At 33.0% G+C, this 16,361-nt stretch overlaps 1 protein-coding gene across 1 annotated transcript in view; it reads left to right on the top strand.

Annotated features, from left to right (window-relative positions):
* The window catches only part of LRRIQ1 (leucine rich repeats and IQ motif containing 1), a 109,435-nt gene that overhangs the window by 74,622 nt on the left and 18,452 nt on the right, over nt 1-16,361 (top strand). The window contains 2 exon segments of the mRNA XM_051621621.1: nt 12,896-13,025; nt 15,109-15,169. Coding sequence (XP_051477581.1) covers nt 12,896-13,025; nt 15,109-15,169 — 191 coding nt within the window.

The raw sequence follows: 16,361 nt of genomic DNA, 5'->3' as shown, positions 1-16,361 counted from the left end.
GAGACATAATATATTTTGGTAATGTGCAACATCTGTCAAGCAAAATATTTAAACAAGACTCTGAAAGTGAAACCTAGGTATTGAGAATTTTATGCAATTCAATATGAACTCTTATGCCAAAGTCTTACTACTTTTACAAGTTTCATGTAATGTATAAAATAGTATGTTTGCTAGACCTAGATTAATTTACAAGGAATTGTAAGTAACTAAAATATTTTAATAAAAATGTATAATCATACAGTAATATCTCTGTAATTTTGATGCTGTGTTATTTCTATAAGGTACATCTTCCCACTTCATAACTTTGCAGTTCAATTCTTACAATGTGCAGTATAGAAACTTTTTAGTAATTTTTTTAATTTCATAAGTTTATGGTTTTTTGCTGTGTGCACTGCAGTTATTGTGTCTTTGTTATGTGTATAAAGAAAGGTAGAAACACTGAATTTGTGTAGTTATTTGTATTTTTTTACTTATATTCTTAAGAAAGGCTACATACAGAGATAATATTTTTGAAGGCAATTTTACTTACATGACAGTCTAGAATTGCTCTTCCTTTGAAGGTTTATTGTCAGATTAACTAATCCAACATGTTTATAATTGCATAAATTGATGCATTTGTAGAGTCTTGTAGCAGATTCTACAAGGTAGCAAAATAAGGAAATCCAGGTAGCAAAGTAAAGAAATCCAAGCAGCCAGACAAAAGAAGAACTTCATTTCACTTTCACTATTATCATCAAACAAGTATTTTATTAATAACTGTAATTATTTTAATGGTTTCTAAATGCAGATTATCAGAGTTAATAAGAAATTCAATGTGGAAAGTAATTTCCCTGAAGCTCTGGCATTCCTGTTGTTTTCAAGTATGAAGCAAGCTTAGTAATTTTCATCTTATGAAGAGAGCAGTGATATCTTTTGTCAAAGATAGTATTTAACTTTTAAAAAGGGGGGAAAATGAACACTACTGTGTATTTCAAAGCTAAATACACCAAGAATTTGCTTGAGAAGCTGATGTATATTTTGTAGTAGTGAGTACAGATAAATTAGCAGTGAATGTAAAAAGAAAGGAAGCTATGTGCTGCTAAGGCAGAAAGTTCTGATTTAACCTACCAATGACCTGGCTTTGTTTGTTCAGATGACAGTTCTAAAAGTGTGCAGAGAATATTCCCTTTTAATACAGTTATTTGCCGCAAGCCGTGACCTCACTGCCTGTCAGGGAGCAGGTCTGAATTGGCCCTTTCTCTGATATCGTGACATTGCTTCTGTTGCCTCGATTGTGACCTCTGATTGCATGATACCCCTGAGAGTTCAATTTAATAAGCGTGACTCCTGACTCTTAGCCAGGTCTGCCTTCTTAGGTTTTGTCAGACTCTACTTGTAGTCTGGTCTACATATGCTAAAACACTGCATAGGCTGTCATCATACCATGTGAGCTGTGTGCACTGTATTCAAAATTCTCTTTCAGAATTCTGTCATTTATTGCAAATGGAAATATTTATAAAAGCTTACTTGGAATAAATTTTAAAAGTTGCTTCTTTCACAGTTATGGCTGCTCAGGATTTTTGGGTTTGTACGTTAGTACGAACAGTTACTACTATTTCACTCTGTTACTAAGCTTGCAAGTTATTCATGCATCATACTACTTCCTTCTTTTGAAATTTGTTTTATTTCCCCTGTGAGAGTGTTATAGGTTTATATGTCTTCCCAGCAACAATATATTTGTTCATTATAGAAAGAGCAGGGGAAAATCCCCTTTTTTCATTCCATAATTAATGCAGTTGCTCAATGAGACAGTACTGATGAGCACCCAGAGCACTGTGAGATGTAGTTATTCAGGACTAGTCAGGTGAAAGCTGAAGAATCTGGAACCCAGGAGAAGGTGAGTAGAATTAAGACTTTTTAAATATAATTGAAAATCAGATATCTTGATTTTAGTGACTATTTTGCTACATCATTGCATTCTTTTCTCCTGTTTTCCTCCTCTTCTAGCCAGAATCCTGAGGGAGAGTCTGTTCAGAGACCTGGCTGCCTTGAGGACGATGATGCTATTCAGACATTTCTCCAGTTTTAGTATCCCTTGATGCATTCACTGAACCAGAATATGGAGAAGTTCAAAGGCTTTAAAGAGAGTTTCAAGAGCTGTGATCCAAGTTACAGACAAGTTTATCTGTTTTCTTATATATATTTTTTGTATTCTCACTGCAGATACATTTACCTTTTTCTTACTTCTGTATCAATACCCCTAAGATACTGCTTCTGATTAAACATTGATTGATACTGATCAATGTATTGATTTCTTTGCTTTACAGAAAAGCAGAAAAATCTTGCTGAACCAAATAATGCTTTGTGCTTACTCTACTAGGTTGTTTTTTTAATAATGCAAATATGACTATGTAATACTTCTTTATTTCTTCAACTGTTTTAAATAATTCTGTTTGCCTTTTCACTCAGAATACTTTGTGTCAAAATTGTTATATCTTGTATGGAACTGCTTGTTCTTCATGACAGTAACTGTTACAGTGAAAGTAAAATCTTGGTTTGACCAGTTAAATCATAATCAGTTAAATTCATCTACCAAAAATGAATATATTTAATAATATATGTAATTAATATTTTTTCAAATTCTCATGTAAATTAATAGAATTTAAATAGCCTAATTTAGTCTGTAAGGTTGTAAAACTCATAATATAATAATCTATTCCTTTCTTCTGGAGTAAATAGTATATTATTAATTATTAGCTATTGAAGTTCCTTAATCTCCAGTGGGAGTTTGCTTAACTAATTGGAATTTATGGGATTTTGCTCCTTTTCGGATCAGAAATAAGTGCTCTGTAAATTCTGGTACTACTTACAGGAGCTTAGATAAATTGGCTGTAAACAAGTTAAGAATGGACAACTGTTTTACTTCTTGTTAGGGAACAGGTAGAACAAATTATACTTTTAAGTTAATTAGTTATGGCTGCCCTGAAAGCTATGGTAAATATAAACAGAATGCACATGAGGCAGAGTCACCTATTCATCATGGTATTTAACTTATTCCCTTGTATATGAACTATTTTTTAAATATGTACAGACGTATTTAAGTCAGTGAGTTGGAGACTGTTGTAGCAATTTTAGCTTAGAAGCTTAGTAAAAATGAAACTAATTTAAACACACCTGCTCTAAGAATAAATTATTTACAATTAAGCTTAAAGAAGATTAAATTATGTTCAGTAATACAACTGGTTTTTTTATTTTGCTCATTTTCTCATTAAAAAATAATTTTAATTGAAGTCCAACAAAATTTATAAAAGAACAGTAGGACTCAGAGCTAATTTATTCCTTTTTCAATTCTGATTTCTTCATTCAGTGAGGTAAATAATTCAAATCTTCTCTGCTTAGGTAGAAAAAACTGTGCCATTGTAACTGTACCTGATCCAGAATCCATATCATTAAGTCAGTTCTGTTCCCCTGGGGCTTAATACTCTTGAGTATGTGTTTATTTCTCTAAAATTATATACTGTGTTTCAATTATTGCATTTTTCATGTGTTTACAAGCTGAAAATTTCAGTCCAATTAATCAAGAAATCGATAAAAATATAATATCCATATGAATTTTATATATATAAAAGCCATATGTATTAAGAATCAACCTGAGGCAAATTACAGGCAAACAATGGCTTTGTTTTGCTTTTTTTTACCTGTCCTTCCTTTCAAATTAAATTATATTTTCTTAATAGATCCATAAGATACCAGAATTTCATATTGTTTATTTTCTTCCATGATGTATCAACCAATTAAGTATAACTTAATAAAAAATAATTAGTAATTCTATGTATATATTTTTTTGTCACTCAGAAGCTTAGTGTTTATGGTTATATTTAAGCTGGATAGAAATATATAGGTATTGTACACACTCAGGGATTAACTCACTTTAGATGCAGAATCTTAAGAAAAACAACCATGTCTATCTAAATTCAATGAGCATTAAATCAAGCCTCATTTATACAATATTTGTCATAATGACAAGCCTGATCTTCACGGTACCTCTGGGTTTTTATATAAAGTAGATTAAACAGCAACCTTGCACTTAGTCTGTGTAGACTTTGTGTATTTGTTACTGCACTGACAAAGCTGTGAATTATTTCAGTATCTTCATCAAATACCAACAGGCATTTTGACTCAACATAGGAAAGTAAGGCAGAAAGTTTCTCACATACAAAATAAAACACTTTGGAAATCATTGGAACTTGTAATTGAATTATTGGATCACTTTGGAAACAATTGGAAATTATCTGTATGCATAATAGATAGAATAGATAATCAATTCATAAGTATACATAACTTCACTACATCTTGACATTAATAGAATAATTTCATTATTTCACTTTCAGTGTTACTGTGCATTAATAAGTACCAATCACATATGGTGGTCATGCTCATCAAGCATGTTGATGATTAAGAGTTCTTAAAGACAAGTTCATATGTTATTCAGGTACTTATCTAGGAAAAATGTTTATTCTCAAGAATAAACATAATAGTCTTTTTAAATGAATGCTCACAAGCTGTTTTTATAATTTACATATTTTACTTACTTGCTCATAAAAATTACAAGACAATTATTTATGTAGTGTAAGTCAGCTTTGCTGACTAACTTCATGCTGCTCCCATGTAATGTGTTTTGTTTTTTTTAAATACTTGGCATATGTGTCTTCTTGTCACACAGCAAGCTCAAACTGTTATTTTGATAAAATCTTTGGTTGTATTTGGATTTTTTGGACCCTTTCTTTTCCTTTTGAGTCCTTCAGTACAAACAAAGCCTACCTTAATGATTGTCACACTCAATAAAATTTGTTTCATCTTACAGTTTTTGCCCTCTCAATAGGGGACAACATAGTAGTTAGACCTTCTGTGCTCTTACAAAATGTTCCTTTGTATTTGTTTTTTTTTTGAGAATTCCTTTGGAAGATCTGATGTCTTAAATAGTTTTGCTTAGTTTATTGAATTTAGAGAAAGGTATTCTTCTGGCTTGGACTCAATACAAAGTGATCATCTTTTCTTGCTTGGGACTGCTATTTCATTGCTGAGCAACTGAGCATTTCTGTTCAATTTCTTGATTGTTTTTGTCAGTTAATCTTAAGAACTGGAATGTGTAGAAATAAAACCTATCAAAAGATTCTGTTAAAAAAAAAAAAAAAAGTATGTTATGCATCTCTTAATTTTCTCCTGACCAATATAAAATCCATTGCTCTTTTCAGCAGAGAATGTCCATCATTAGAGGGTCTATTAATTCCCAAAGATTATGAGGAAAACTAGAGATAGAGTCTGTACTAGTGAGATTTGGGGGATGAGACAGAATGTGAGTGTAGGCCATAAGGATAATCAAAATAGGCTCAATCTACTTCCATCTTATTTATTCCTTACATTTCCTAATGGATAATTAAGCATGGAAATGTTGAACATGCCATTTAAAAATATTTTTTTACCTCTTGATTTCTTTGATTCTTTAAGGATGTTGACTATCTGAAGATTTCTGGGTAGCTCTTGGCTATACTCCAAATTTGCTTCTCAGCAAATGAAACTGAATTTCAAATGAAATTTGCCCATACTGGGAAGCTGAAGCAGGTAATTCATAGGCTAGAGAACACCCTGTTAGCAGAAGAATACACAAAAGAATAATGTGAACATACAGCGTAGTGCTATAGGGTTTTTATGTAGTTCTTGAAATGTTAAAAGCCTGAGTGGATCTTGAAGAGTGCTGATTGCAGGAAGGAATAGTTTACAATAGAAATTAATCTCTTTTTGTGCATGTGGGTAGAATATCATCCCTGTAGTTTCTCCATTTCTGTAGAGTTGGGGGTTGGTTTTCTGTTGTGGTTTGTTGGGTGGGTTTTTATTTTTAAGAAAGAACCAGCTTAGTTTCTCAAACATGAAGCTATTTTGTGTTATTTCCCAACCTATACCTAAAATAAGCCTTCCTTTGGGTGGTTGGACTGAGAAATATGTCTGTTCTTTTTAGATCTAATGCAACTTCTATCTGTTTAAGTTTTGTGAAGCTGAGGAAGCCACATGTATTTGTCTCTGTATAGGTAGATGCTGGCATACTACGATTTTTTGTATATATATATACACTTCTTACTATCTATTATCACTTTTTTTACATTTATTCCTGGGTAAAATACAACTGTATCTTCCCTTTTACCACAGCATTAATCCAACAGGAAAATGTCTGGCTATCCTAATAGTAATGCTGCTCATTATACTATTACTGCAATGTAAGAGTCCAGCACACTGGGGCAGAAGAGTTTGATGCTTTCATGCCTTTTAATACTTGCCTTAAAACAAAGATACCTGGAGCAGCTGCTACATTTCAACTGGGCAAAATCATAGACTCAGTCATCAGAGCTTGGTACTTGCATTTTCTTGGAAGTTTTCAAATTAATTAGAATCTTAACACTTCCATATGATTTTTGCAGTTTATTCCCCTGCTTTTTCTTCTGCTTTTCTTCATGAAAAAAAACACATGACCTTTGTCACTGACTGAGGTTAAAATAAATAACTGTAACTATTTGTTTAACTCCAATGTTAAATGACTGCTGTAACAATCTGAAGACATAAACAATTTTTTTTCTGAATATTTCCTTGCTATGAATGTGTTTTAACAGTATTCTACATAACTCTAAATGTAATTATTTAAATTGTACAAAAATAACGAGTTTACTCAAATGGAAGAATATTGGTTTGTTTTCTGGTTGTGTTTTTGTTTTGTTTTTTTTAAATAATTATTTCTTTATTTGGTGGACAAGGGAATCTGGCACAATTTATTAGAGAGCGTGGACCTGTATTATAAGCTAGTGCACTGCTGTCCCTTTATTTTTTATTCCCATCTCTATGACTTTTCTTATGTTATTATTGTTATTAGCCCTCCATTATTCAATCACTATATCTTTCCCCAGGTAGATCTTCAAGTGCTTATCCCAAGATTCACTGCCTGAATCAGATCAGAATAATCATATATTAGCAAAAAATTAAATTAGCAATTGCATGTGTGGCAGTTTCCTGTACACACCTCAGGTGAAATCTTTATTTAGGTTTATAGATCAACTCAGAAATTGTGTTTAACATAACAGAAGGAGTGCAGAAAGTGGTGACAGCCCATAGAAGCTGAGAAAGTTGGATAAATCAGAAGGAATAGTGCTGAATGTGCCTTGAAGTCAGTGCCAAGAAAGTGAAGGGTATGAAGCAATTCAAAGGAAAATGTACCATGTTCACAAGAAGAGGAAAATACACAAGCAATTTATTATGGAGCAGTAGTTTGTAATATATTTGTGTGATCAGAGAGTTGCAGCAAAACAGAGTAGAATCAGGAAATACTGGGAGAACTTCATCAACACCATTGTGATATGAATAGAGAGAAATAACTTTAAATTAGGTGTCTTAAAAGTACACCACTGAAGACTGAGTAAGACTTTGATTGGCCTAAATGTTGGGAAAGTAACAAATTGAGCATAACCAATAAGCTAGTGATAAATACTAGTTGCTGCTTATAAACAGTAGTGGTGGTGTATCCTGCAGAGGCAGGAACAAGTAGCAAAATAGAAAAGAATGTGTGAGAAGGCCCAAGTATGAAATCCTGTTTTCCTTGAATTCAGTAGCTGAAATTTGTACAGTTTCACTGGTTTAGGAATCTCAATGAAAGGGTTCAGCTTTTACATAATCTAATAATAAGAGATCACACAGAAAGCGCAGACTGAAATGTGGTAATCTCTGAAGCGGGATGAACTAAGTAGGTGAAGGTTTATTACTGGTGTTAATCACCTAGAAACAGAGCACGGTGTAAAAGAGAGAAAAAAAAAAAATAGAAATGAAAACATGGAGAAAAAGGACAGCCAAAGTAAAGACTATGGTCTTAACTGAGAGTGTGGTGAATACCTGGATTCAGTGCGGGAAAAATGAGTGTGAGGGTGAGGTCAAGAACAGTCATGTGGTAAAAGAGAGATTATTACAATAGCAGATGAAGATATTAGAGAAGAGAAGGTTTGCAGATGGAATAGTAGTATAGTAGACTTTATTTATAGGCTGAAAAAGTTATTAAATACCTGGTGAAAAGAGAAAAAATTCACAAGCTTTAGAAAAAAAACCTTGAAAGAATTTTTTTTTTCCATTCACTAATTACTCTTCTAATTTTTGAAAGATGTGCTCTTTGTGGAGTGCATTAGCATTCCCATGTTCAAAACTCATCATGTAATTGAAAATTCATTTTTAAGCATCAAGAAATTTTGCGTGTCATAACCTGATGTGGTAGTCTTGTGAAAAAAATATATTTCATCTTTTATACAGCTGTCAACTTAAATAGACAATGCTGCAAATATTTCTGCTGCATTCTAGTCCTAGAGATGGAAGTTGGTTTTCTCAAAAGTTATTGAGATGAAAAATAACATCTAAAATTAACTAATACGTACAATATAGCTATGTCACAAGTTTTTGTGGTGGGGTTTTTTTAGGTAGAAATGCATGTGTTTCACTATCTGAAAATTCCAGACTTGAGTTGTAGTAAAACTAAAATTATCTGGAGATACTATAATTTTATGTGAAAAAAACTCTCTATCAGTTACTACCACTTGATACTACCAACTGTCTGGAAGTCTTTTACATATTGCTCATATAAATGTATTCACTGAATACTTGCCAGCATGCTAAAGACTGCTCTAAATTCCATTCTTTTCCCAAGACCTGTATTTTGGACATGTAGTGATTGTTACATAATGCTTTAGTGACTTCTGACAAAGTAGACTCCTAACAAATGTGTCAAGCTTTTTATAGAAGAGAAGAAATTCCTTTCATTTCTCTTATATCCTGCTATACATTTCCAGATGGTTTTGGAGGTGGAGGGAGGGTAGTAGTTGTGGGGGTTTTATTATTATTATTATTTTCCTATCTGTTTCAAAATTCTTCAATTTCTTGCCTTGGTAGCAGTGTTATTACATTGGTTTTGCTTTCTGTTCCGCGTGTATTATACAGATTGTTACAGAAATAATGCCATTTTGTTTGTTGCCTTACATATGGAGAAAATGAGATTAAAAGTTGTATTTTACATTTGGAATTTCAAGATTGTTTATTGATGTGTATTACAGCATGGACCTGACAATCTTAAAAGTCTTTTCCAACCTAAATGTGTCTGTACACTCTTACACAGACTCACATGCACACACCCTCCTAATATATATTGCTGACTAGTAATGTATACCAGAATACTGACAGATAAGAAAAATTTCAGTATATTAATAGCACTGGTAGGAATTTTCTACCCAATCTCAGCTTCCTAATTCCTATATTAGGAGCACCATTTCCAGAATACATCTTGAGAAAATTAACTCTGGTCACATATTTTTTATATTAAAGAAGGAAAACTTAGAATGCTGAAGAAATTCCAAGCCCTTCTTTCTCACTGTCGGTCTTTTAGTTTTCTTAGTCTCTTACTTTATTTGTATTGTACTCTATATCAATCAAGTTTTGAAGTGAATTAAATCACCCTCCAAACACAAAATTTAGCTGTAAAATGTTGGATACAGTGCAGCCTTCTGCACATATTTCTCTGTTTCAAGAAACATATGACATATTAAAGTTAGACCTTTTATCCTACCACCATTAACAAATATATTTGGAAAAAAAAAACAACAACACAAAACAACACTGTGTTGGATCAGGTTCCTCAGCATCTTCTTGCACATACCAAGCTATTCCCTTTGGGTGTGCTTCAGTCCTCTTTTTAAAGCTAACTGCTATAGCTGAGGGCACAAGATGTATCAGTCTTGAAGAAACATCTATGAGAAGAAAACCGGCTCCAGTGCTAGTGCCCTAGCACTTCACCAGAAGTGGTTCACAGATTCTTAGGCCTTGTCCTTTAACTTAATGGATTATCCAGAGATAGTCTAAAATACATAAGTAACATCCATATTTTACACTGAACATGAGTCATGCTCAGAGCAGGCCCAGCAAATGAATTTGACAGATGGTGACATTTTTCTGGATCCAAAAGTTCAGGTTCTTATGGGTTTACATATTGATTTGTGGACCTAGAAAATAATTTGTTTTCCTTCCGAGGACGTTTTAGGTGCCCAGGCTCTTCTGGATAAGTTCTCTCTACTTAGATGCCCAAATTCTGTATGAAAGTGGCAGTAGGTTCCTCTGAAAGCTGCATTGGATCTGGCCTAAATGCACCGTATGTGTGTGGATGATTAATTGGCAACACCTAAAAATCGTTACTGTATTAATGCCAAATGTAAGGCTATTCCAATCTTAAATTATTAACGTGTGTGTCATGTAAAAAAAAAAAGTCAGAAAGATTGAAAGCTTAGAAGTGATAATCTAATGAGGTTACAATACTTTAAATACCTCTGTGATTAATTTGTTTTTTGACGGAGTTATGCCTTCTTTGATGTATTCCTTTTTTCTTTGATATTCTAAGACTTGTCTGGTTTTAACAATTAAAGATTATAGGTCTGATCCATTTCAAAGATGCAGAATGCTTACAGCTCTTTGGAACTTCTGTGGAATTTGTGAGTGTTAGTACTTCTGCAAAATCAGGTCCAGGTTTTTAAAAAAAACCCAGAGCGCTAATTTTAAGGAAGCTATCAAGTAAATGCATATTAATGATACTGATACACCAGATCCTCAAACACATGATGTTCATAAATGGAATAGAAAAGTGATAATGCTCTGTTTCAATTCATAACACAGTATTATTTTCATAAGATTTAAAAAGAGAGATGTTAGTGTTAAAATTAAAAATATTAGTATGATCCAAATAAGAAAATAAAATACAGTTTTCTGCAGCATTATTAACAAATTATTGAACAGTGTCTTTCCATTTGAGAAAAAAAGCCACTATTACAAGGAATATGGAACAAGAATATTCTGTTTAATAGCATATATAAAATTAAAAAGAAAACCACACCTATTCTCTGAAGTCTTGGTCACTGTCTTGTTTCAATAATTAACATGCACAATAAATTAAAAATAAATTTTAAAAGTCATTAAATACAACTAGTTGTGGGATGAACTTTGTAACTAAGACTCTTTATGTATTAATGTTTGACACTGATTGAGAAGTTCACTACTTAATCTTTTTAGTCAGCTCTCAGAACCTCACAGTCATAACCTACAGGGATGTTCCATTGAAGCTTTTCATTTTCCATCTGCCTAAGTAGGCAGAGGAGAGTTCTTTACATCAACTGAGGATAAATTCTTCTATATTCTTGTCTGTGAGTCACTAATAAGACATGTATGACTTCATCTTCTGGACCGGGACCTTGCCTGATTTTAATAGGGTAATTATGGAATTGGCAATTGAACATGTTCATCTTAGGGAATGCATTTGGTTTGAATGGAGATTCTTTGTACCAAGATAAATGGCGAGCACAACCAAAAGACATTTATATTTCAGACTATGAAGTAAGAGGCTATGATACTTTAACCTTAGAGCTAAAAGATTAAAGCAATGAGCTCACTGTAAAGACAGGTAAAATCCAAGTGAGGAATAACATTTTCCAGCTTATGCAAAGCAAATAATAATTTTTACAGAGGAAAAGTTGAAAAAAAAACTGTAGGCAATGTAGTAAACCTCTTACAAACATGAGTTGGTGAGTAGCCTGTAATTTCATTTTATGTTGTCAAACCAGGAATGAAATCTAAGGCTTAAAATAAGAGGAGGCCATTCACCTCAAAAGCAGTTCTGACATTCCCTCCATTGCCCCTTTACAGCTATTGATAGTGAAATCATTCACAGTGGGCAAATGAATTTGATACAAAGGACAGTGACCTACACTGTATGCTGGTTTGAGTATAAAAGGACAGGTATGTTCCCACAGTTTATTAAGCAACTTGTAGTAGCTGCTGAATTTACATATCACCAAGATGAAGAAAAATCTTTGAAAGGAAAAAAAAAAAAAAAAGAATTATCAATGAGAGTGGAGATAACTCAATATCATCTGAAATTACATTAAAGAGAACAGAATACTTTTATTTAAAAAAAAAAAAAAAAAATTTTCTGGTGTTTCATGAAAGCCCTGAGTCAAAGGTGGCAAAAAAGACATAACCTATAAAAGTAATGCATAAAGACAGAAAATAAAAAGTTGTTCTAATCCATTAATGTTCCCATGCATCAGTGATGCTTCTTTTGCAGGCTCTTCCAATTCTTCCATGTTCTTCCTTGTATTTCAGAATGTATCTGGTATTCACCAGAATTGTCTGAAAAACTGAAGAATCTCCAAAATTGTACACCTTTTTTCATCGCATCACTACTTTATTCCCTGTCTTCATGTGTCTTTTGTGATCCAAAAGTAGGCTGTAATTGTGAAAAAGAATTTCTTTTGTCTATACGATTTCTTTGATATCTAATAATCAGAAAGTGTCATTCAAACATCTTAATAAATCATATCAGTAAAAGATATATCAGAGGAGTGAGATTGGCATGTGTCCACTCAGGCTGCATATAATGGTGATTTTTTACCTTATAGGTTGATAAACAGAATTATAAATATATGTGAATGTGTACTTTTTAGCCTCAAAATAGCACAGTAAGCAACATTCACATTTATATATAACATGTAATTCCATACATACTTCAGAATACAGGAGACTCTTATTTCCCAATAAAAATGAAATTATTCAGAAGGAAAATAGTTAATCCCAAAAGGTAAAATAAACCATAAAAATAAAAAATAATTGAAAAGTATTTCTTATACCCTATGTTTTCTTATATCTGAAGACATTCAAGTTAGTTGGACTCTGAAAGCAAAGAAAGTAATTGCCTTTTTTCTTCTGTAAAAGGCAGTATGTTGAAAATTAATCTATGGAATCTAAAAAAAAAATAATTTAAAATAATAATGAAAACAGGAGTATCTTTTTACCTCCCCAGGTAAAAAAGAAGAATTTTCTCAGCTGGATTCTACTTTAGATGAGAAGTTACAGAGAAAAGGCTTTACATACCAATGGCTGCATCCACAGCTTTTGGATTATGAAGCAGCCAGTTCCAAAAATACCAAATGGTGAGGTCATTGCTTTTAAATTAGGTTTATTTATTTATTTATTTATTACATTGATCTTGTAAAGCGAAACCTAGGTTAATAGTTCTAAAATAAACATAACTTTGTAGCTAGCAGGCAGTACGCCATATTTCAAGGTCCCAAACATAGTCTCCTCTAGAATTGTTTTAGTATTCATTGTATAGATACTTCATCCACAGTGATGATGAAATTATACACAGTGCAGAACCTAATGATAACAATCTATATAGCTTTATGCTAGCAATGCAGTGGCTTTTAAATTACAAAGAGTATGGGGAAAAGTGCTTATTTGTCATATATTTTGTACCTTTATTGGTGTATATACATATATTATGGTTTTATGTAATTAGATCATCTGTAACATTATATATAGTTAGATTTGATTAAGGAAGTAAAATCCACACTTTTTAACTAGATAGTATGTATTTTTATTTTGTTTTCAAAACATAGACCCAACTTTTACATCTTCATAGTATCTTTTAGTAAAATGTTGTAAATGTGTTCCTTCTATCTTTATTTTTTATTATTATACTGTTAAATCATAGAATCATCAAATGGTTAAGATTGGAAAGGACCTTAAAGATCATCAGGTTCCAATCTCCCTGCTGTGAGCAAGGACACCTCACACTAGACCAGGCTGCACAAGCTTCATCCAACCTGACCTTAAACACCTTCAGTGAGGGGGCTTCCACAGCCTCCCTGGGCAACCTATTCTAGTGCCTTACTGCACTCATGGTGATGAACTTCTTCCTATATGTCTAACCTAAATCTATCATCTTTCAGTTTAAAACTATTACCCCTTGTCCTATTACTACATCTTTCATGTAGGCCCCTTCATGTACTGAAAGGCTGCTCCCTCTGCCCAGAGCCTTCTCTTCTCCTGGCTAAACAGCCCCAACTTCATCAGCCTGTTCCCTCCTCTGGACCCTTTCCAACAGTTCCATGTCTTTCCTGGCTACACTTCTTTTGATGCAGCCCAGGATGCAGTTGGCTCTCTGGGCTGCAAGTGTACACTGGAGGCTCATGTCAAGCTTATCATCATCTACCACCCCCAAGTGCTTTTCCTCAAGACTGCTCTCTAGCCATTCTCCCCCCAGCCTGTATTTGTTAATCTCATTCCCTAAACTGACATGAAGAAATATTAAGTCTATTTTGGTCATAAATTCAATATAAAACATTGATACCTTAGTGAAGTCATTAGTAGACACAATGCCAAGCACCTCTAATAAAACCAAACAAGGTGTCAGTAGGCAAGCACTGGATTCAGTGTAAGAGTTTGAACTGCATGTTATAATTTGTATGGAAAAATATTCCACATCTCTAAATTGTATCAATGCCTGTAGAAAGTATACGCAGCACATATTCCTTAGAAAATATTTATCTGTTGGTCATGTTCCATAATAGTGAAGCCCTCCAAGTGTTTGTTTAAGATAACTGTAATGACTTTTAACTTGAATGAAAACATTGGAAAAGGACGTAGTGATGTTTGAAAGTAAGAAGGCATGGAAATTTGTAAAAGATTTTTTTTTTTTTAAATGCTATTATATTACCCCTGCAGGTGTGTGCTAGTGTTTGTATTGGCCTTTTTAAAAATTATAATACCATTTCTGAATGCGGCAACAGTCCCACTAATACCCATTTGGGCACCACGGATATATTGTTTAGAACAGCTGATACATTTATGTAACTAAAACTAACTTTTTCTCCTACATAGAGTAGTATAACAATTTAACTTGGCTATAATTTATTTCAGTACATGCAGAAGTTCATGCCTAGTTGCATTTATTGACATTTGTATGTTTAAATTAGTATTCTGTTATATGAACAAATAATATTAGTTGTTAATAATGTCTTTATCTTATTTTAAGTAAAAATATTTTTATATTAAATACTCTGATACCTTAAAATTGTCAATTAATGTTAATTACGCTGATACATCTTAACTGTGGAGTTATTTTAAATTTCTACTTAAGCAGTTGTGTTTCCAGGGAAGATTCTGTCCAGGTATTTTAGTAAACCAACTACAATGATATTTATTGAAATATCTATTTTACTTTTTTCCCAGCTGTCATTTTTTGCCTGAGTTAGATCCTGTAATATGTGACAGAAGACGAATACAACTTATGGTAAGAACTTGTTTTCATCATATTATAGAATCATAGAATGGTTTGAGTTGGAAGAGACCTTAAAGATCATCCAGTTCCAAATTCCCTGCATGGGCAGGGACACCTCCCATTAGATCAGGTTGCTCAAGGCCTCATACAAGCTGGTCCTGAACACTTATAGGAATGGGGCTTCCACAGTTTCGCTGGGCAACCTGTGCCAGTGTCTCACCACCCTCACACTAAAGAATTCTCTCAGCCTGTCCTCATAGCAGAGGTGCTCCAGCCCTCAGATCGTCTCTGTGGCCCTTCTCTGGACTTTTTCTATGACCTCCATGTCCTTCTTATGTTGGGGTCTCCAGAATTGGACACAGTACTCCAGGTGGAATCTCACAAGATAGAGCTCAGCTATACCTTGATGTTTTTTTCAAATGCCTACTTGATGTAAAAACAGCCACAAGATTTTTTTTATTGGATATAATTCTTTAATGTTGTCTCTGTTTGGCAGTCAAGTCGCCCATGGATGGAGATGAGAAGAAAATGTTTGAGCACACTCCATGTGTGTACATACGGACCTATTTTTCTAATCTGATATAGTTTTGTTTTAAAGACATCAAATGCTACTGTATATTTTATAAAGTGTCTAAACCAACCTTTAAAAAAAAGTTTAAAGAACCTAATATAGTTCAGCACTTACTACATTTAAGACTAAAAAGATGTATTCTTGCCAATCAGACAAGTTTAAATGTTATTAAATTCTGTAAGTCCCATACCTAAATCATTCGGGTATGCCCACAGTGTCATTCATTAAACAACAGTAAAATGGACTAGTTTATTAATACAGTGACATTATTAAAAACAATGTATAGTATCAGACTTGATCATACAATCTCTTTTCTATAGATTTTACATCATGAAAAGTCCTCTATTTTTTTCATTATTCATTTGCAGCATTTAAAAAAAAATAAATCTGTTTTCTGAAATGGGTAGTTCTGTAGCTTGACAGGAGAAGAAACAAACGTGCAATTTAATCTGAAGATTTACCAAATGAAAAGACTCAGTGTCAGAGATATCCAAAAGTTCCTGTGATACTGAGCAGTGTTATGATTCCTACTGGCTAATTCATAATATATTTATATATATGTGTATGTATCTATATACACACACTTCATGTTTTATTAACAAATTAGCAATATTTTTATTAATATAATTATGT

This window comes from Apus apus, chromosome 1 (genome assembly GCF_020740795.1).
Source record: "Apus apus isolate bApuApu2 chromosome 1, bApuApu2.pri.cur, whole genome shotgun sequence".
Classification (NCBI taxonomy): domain Eukaryota; kingdom Metazoa; phylum Chordata; class Aves; order Apodiformes; family Apodidae; genus Apus; species Apus apus.
The sequence above is the reverse complement of the archived record's forward strand: the minus strand, read 5'-3'. Positions and strand labels throughout refer to the sequence as shown.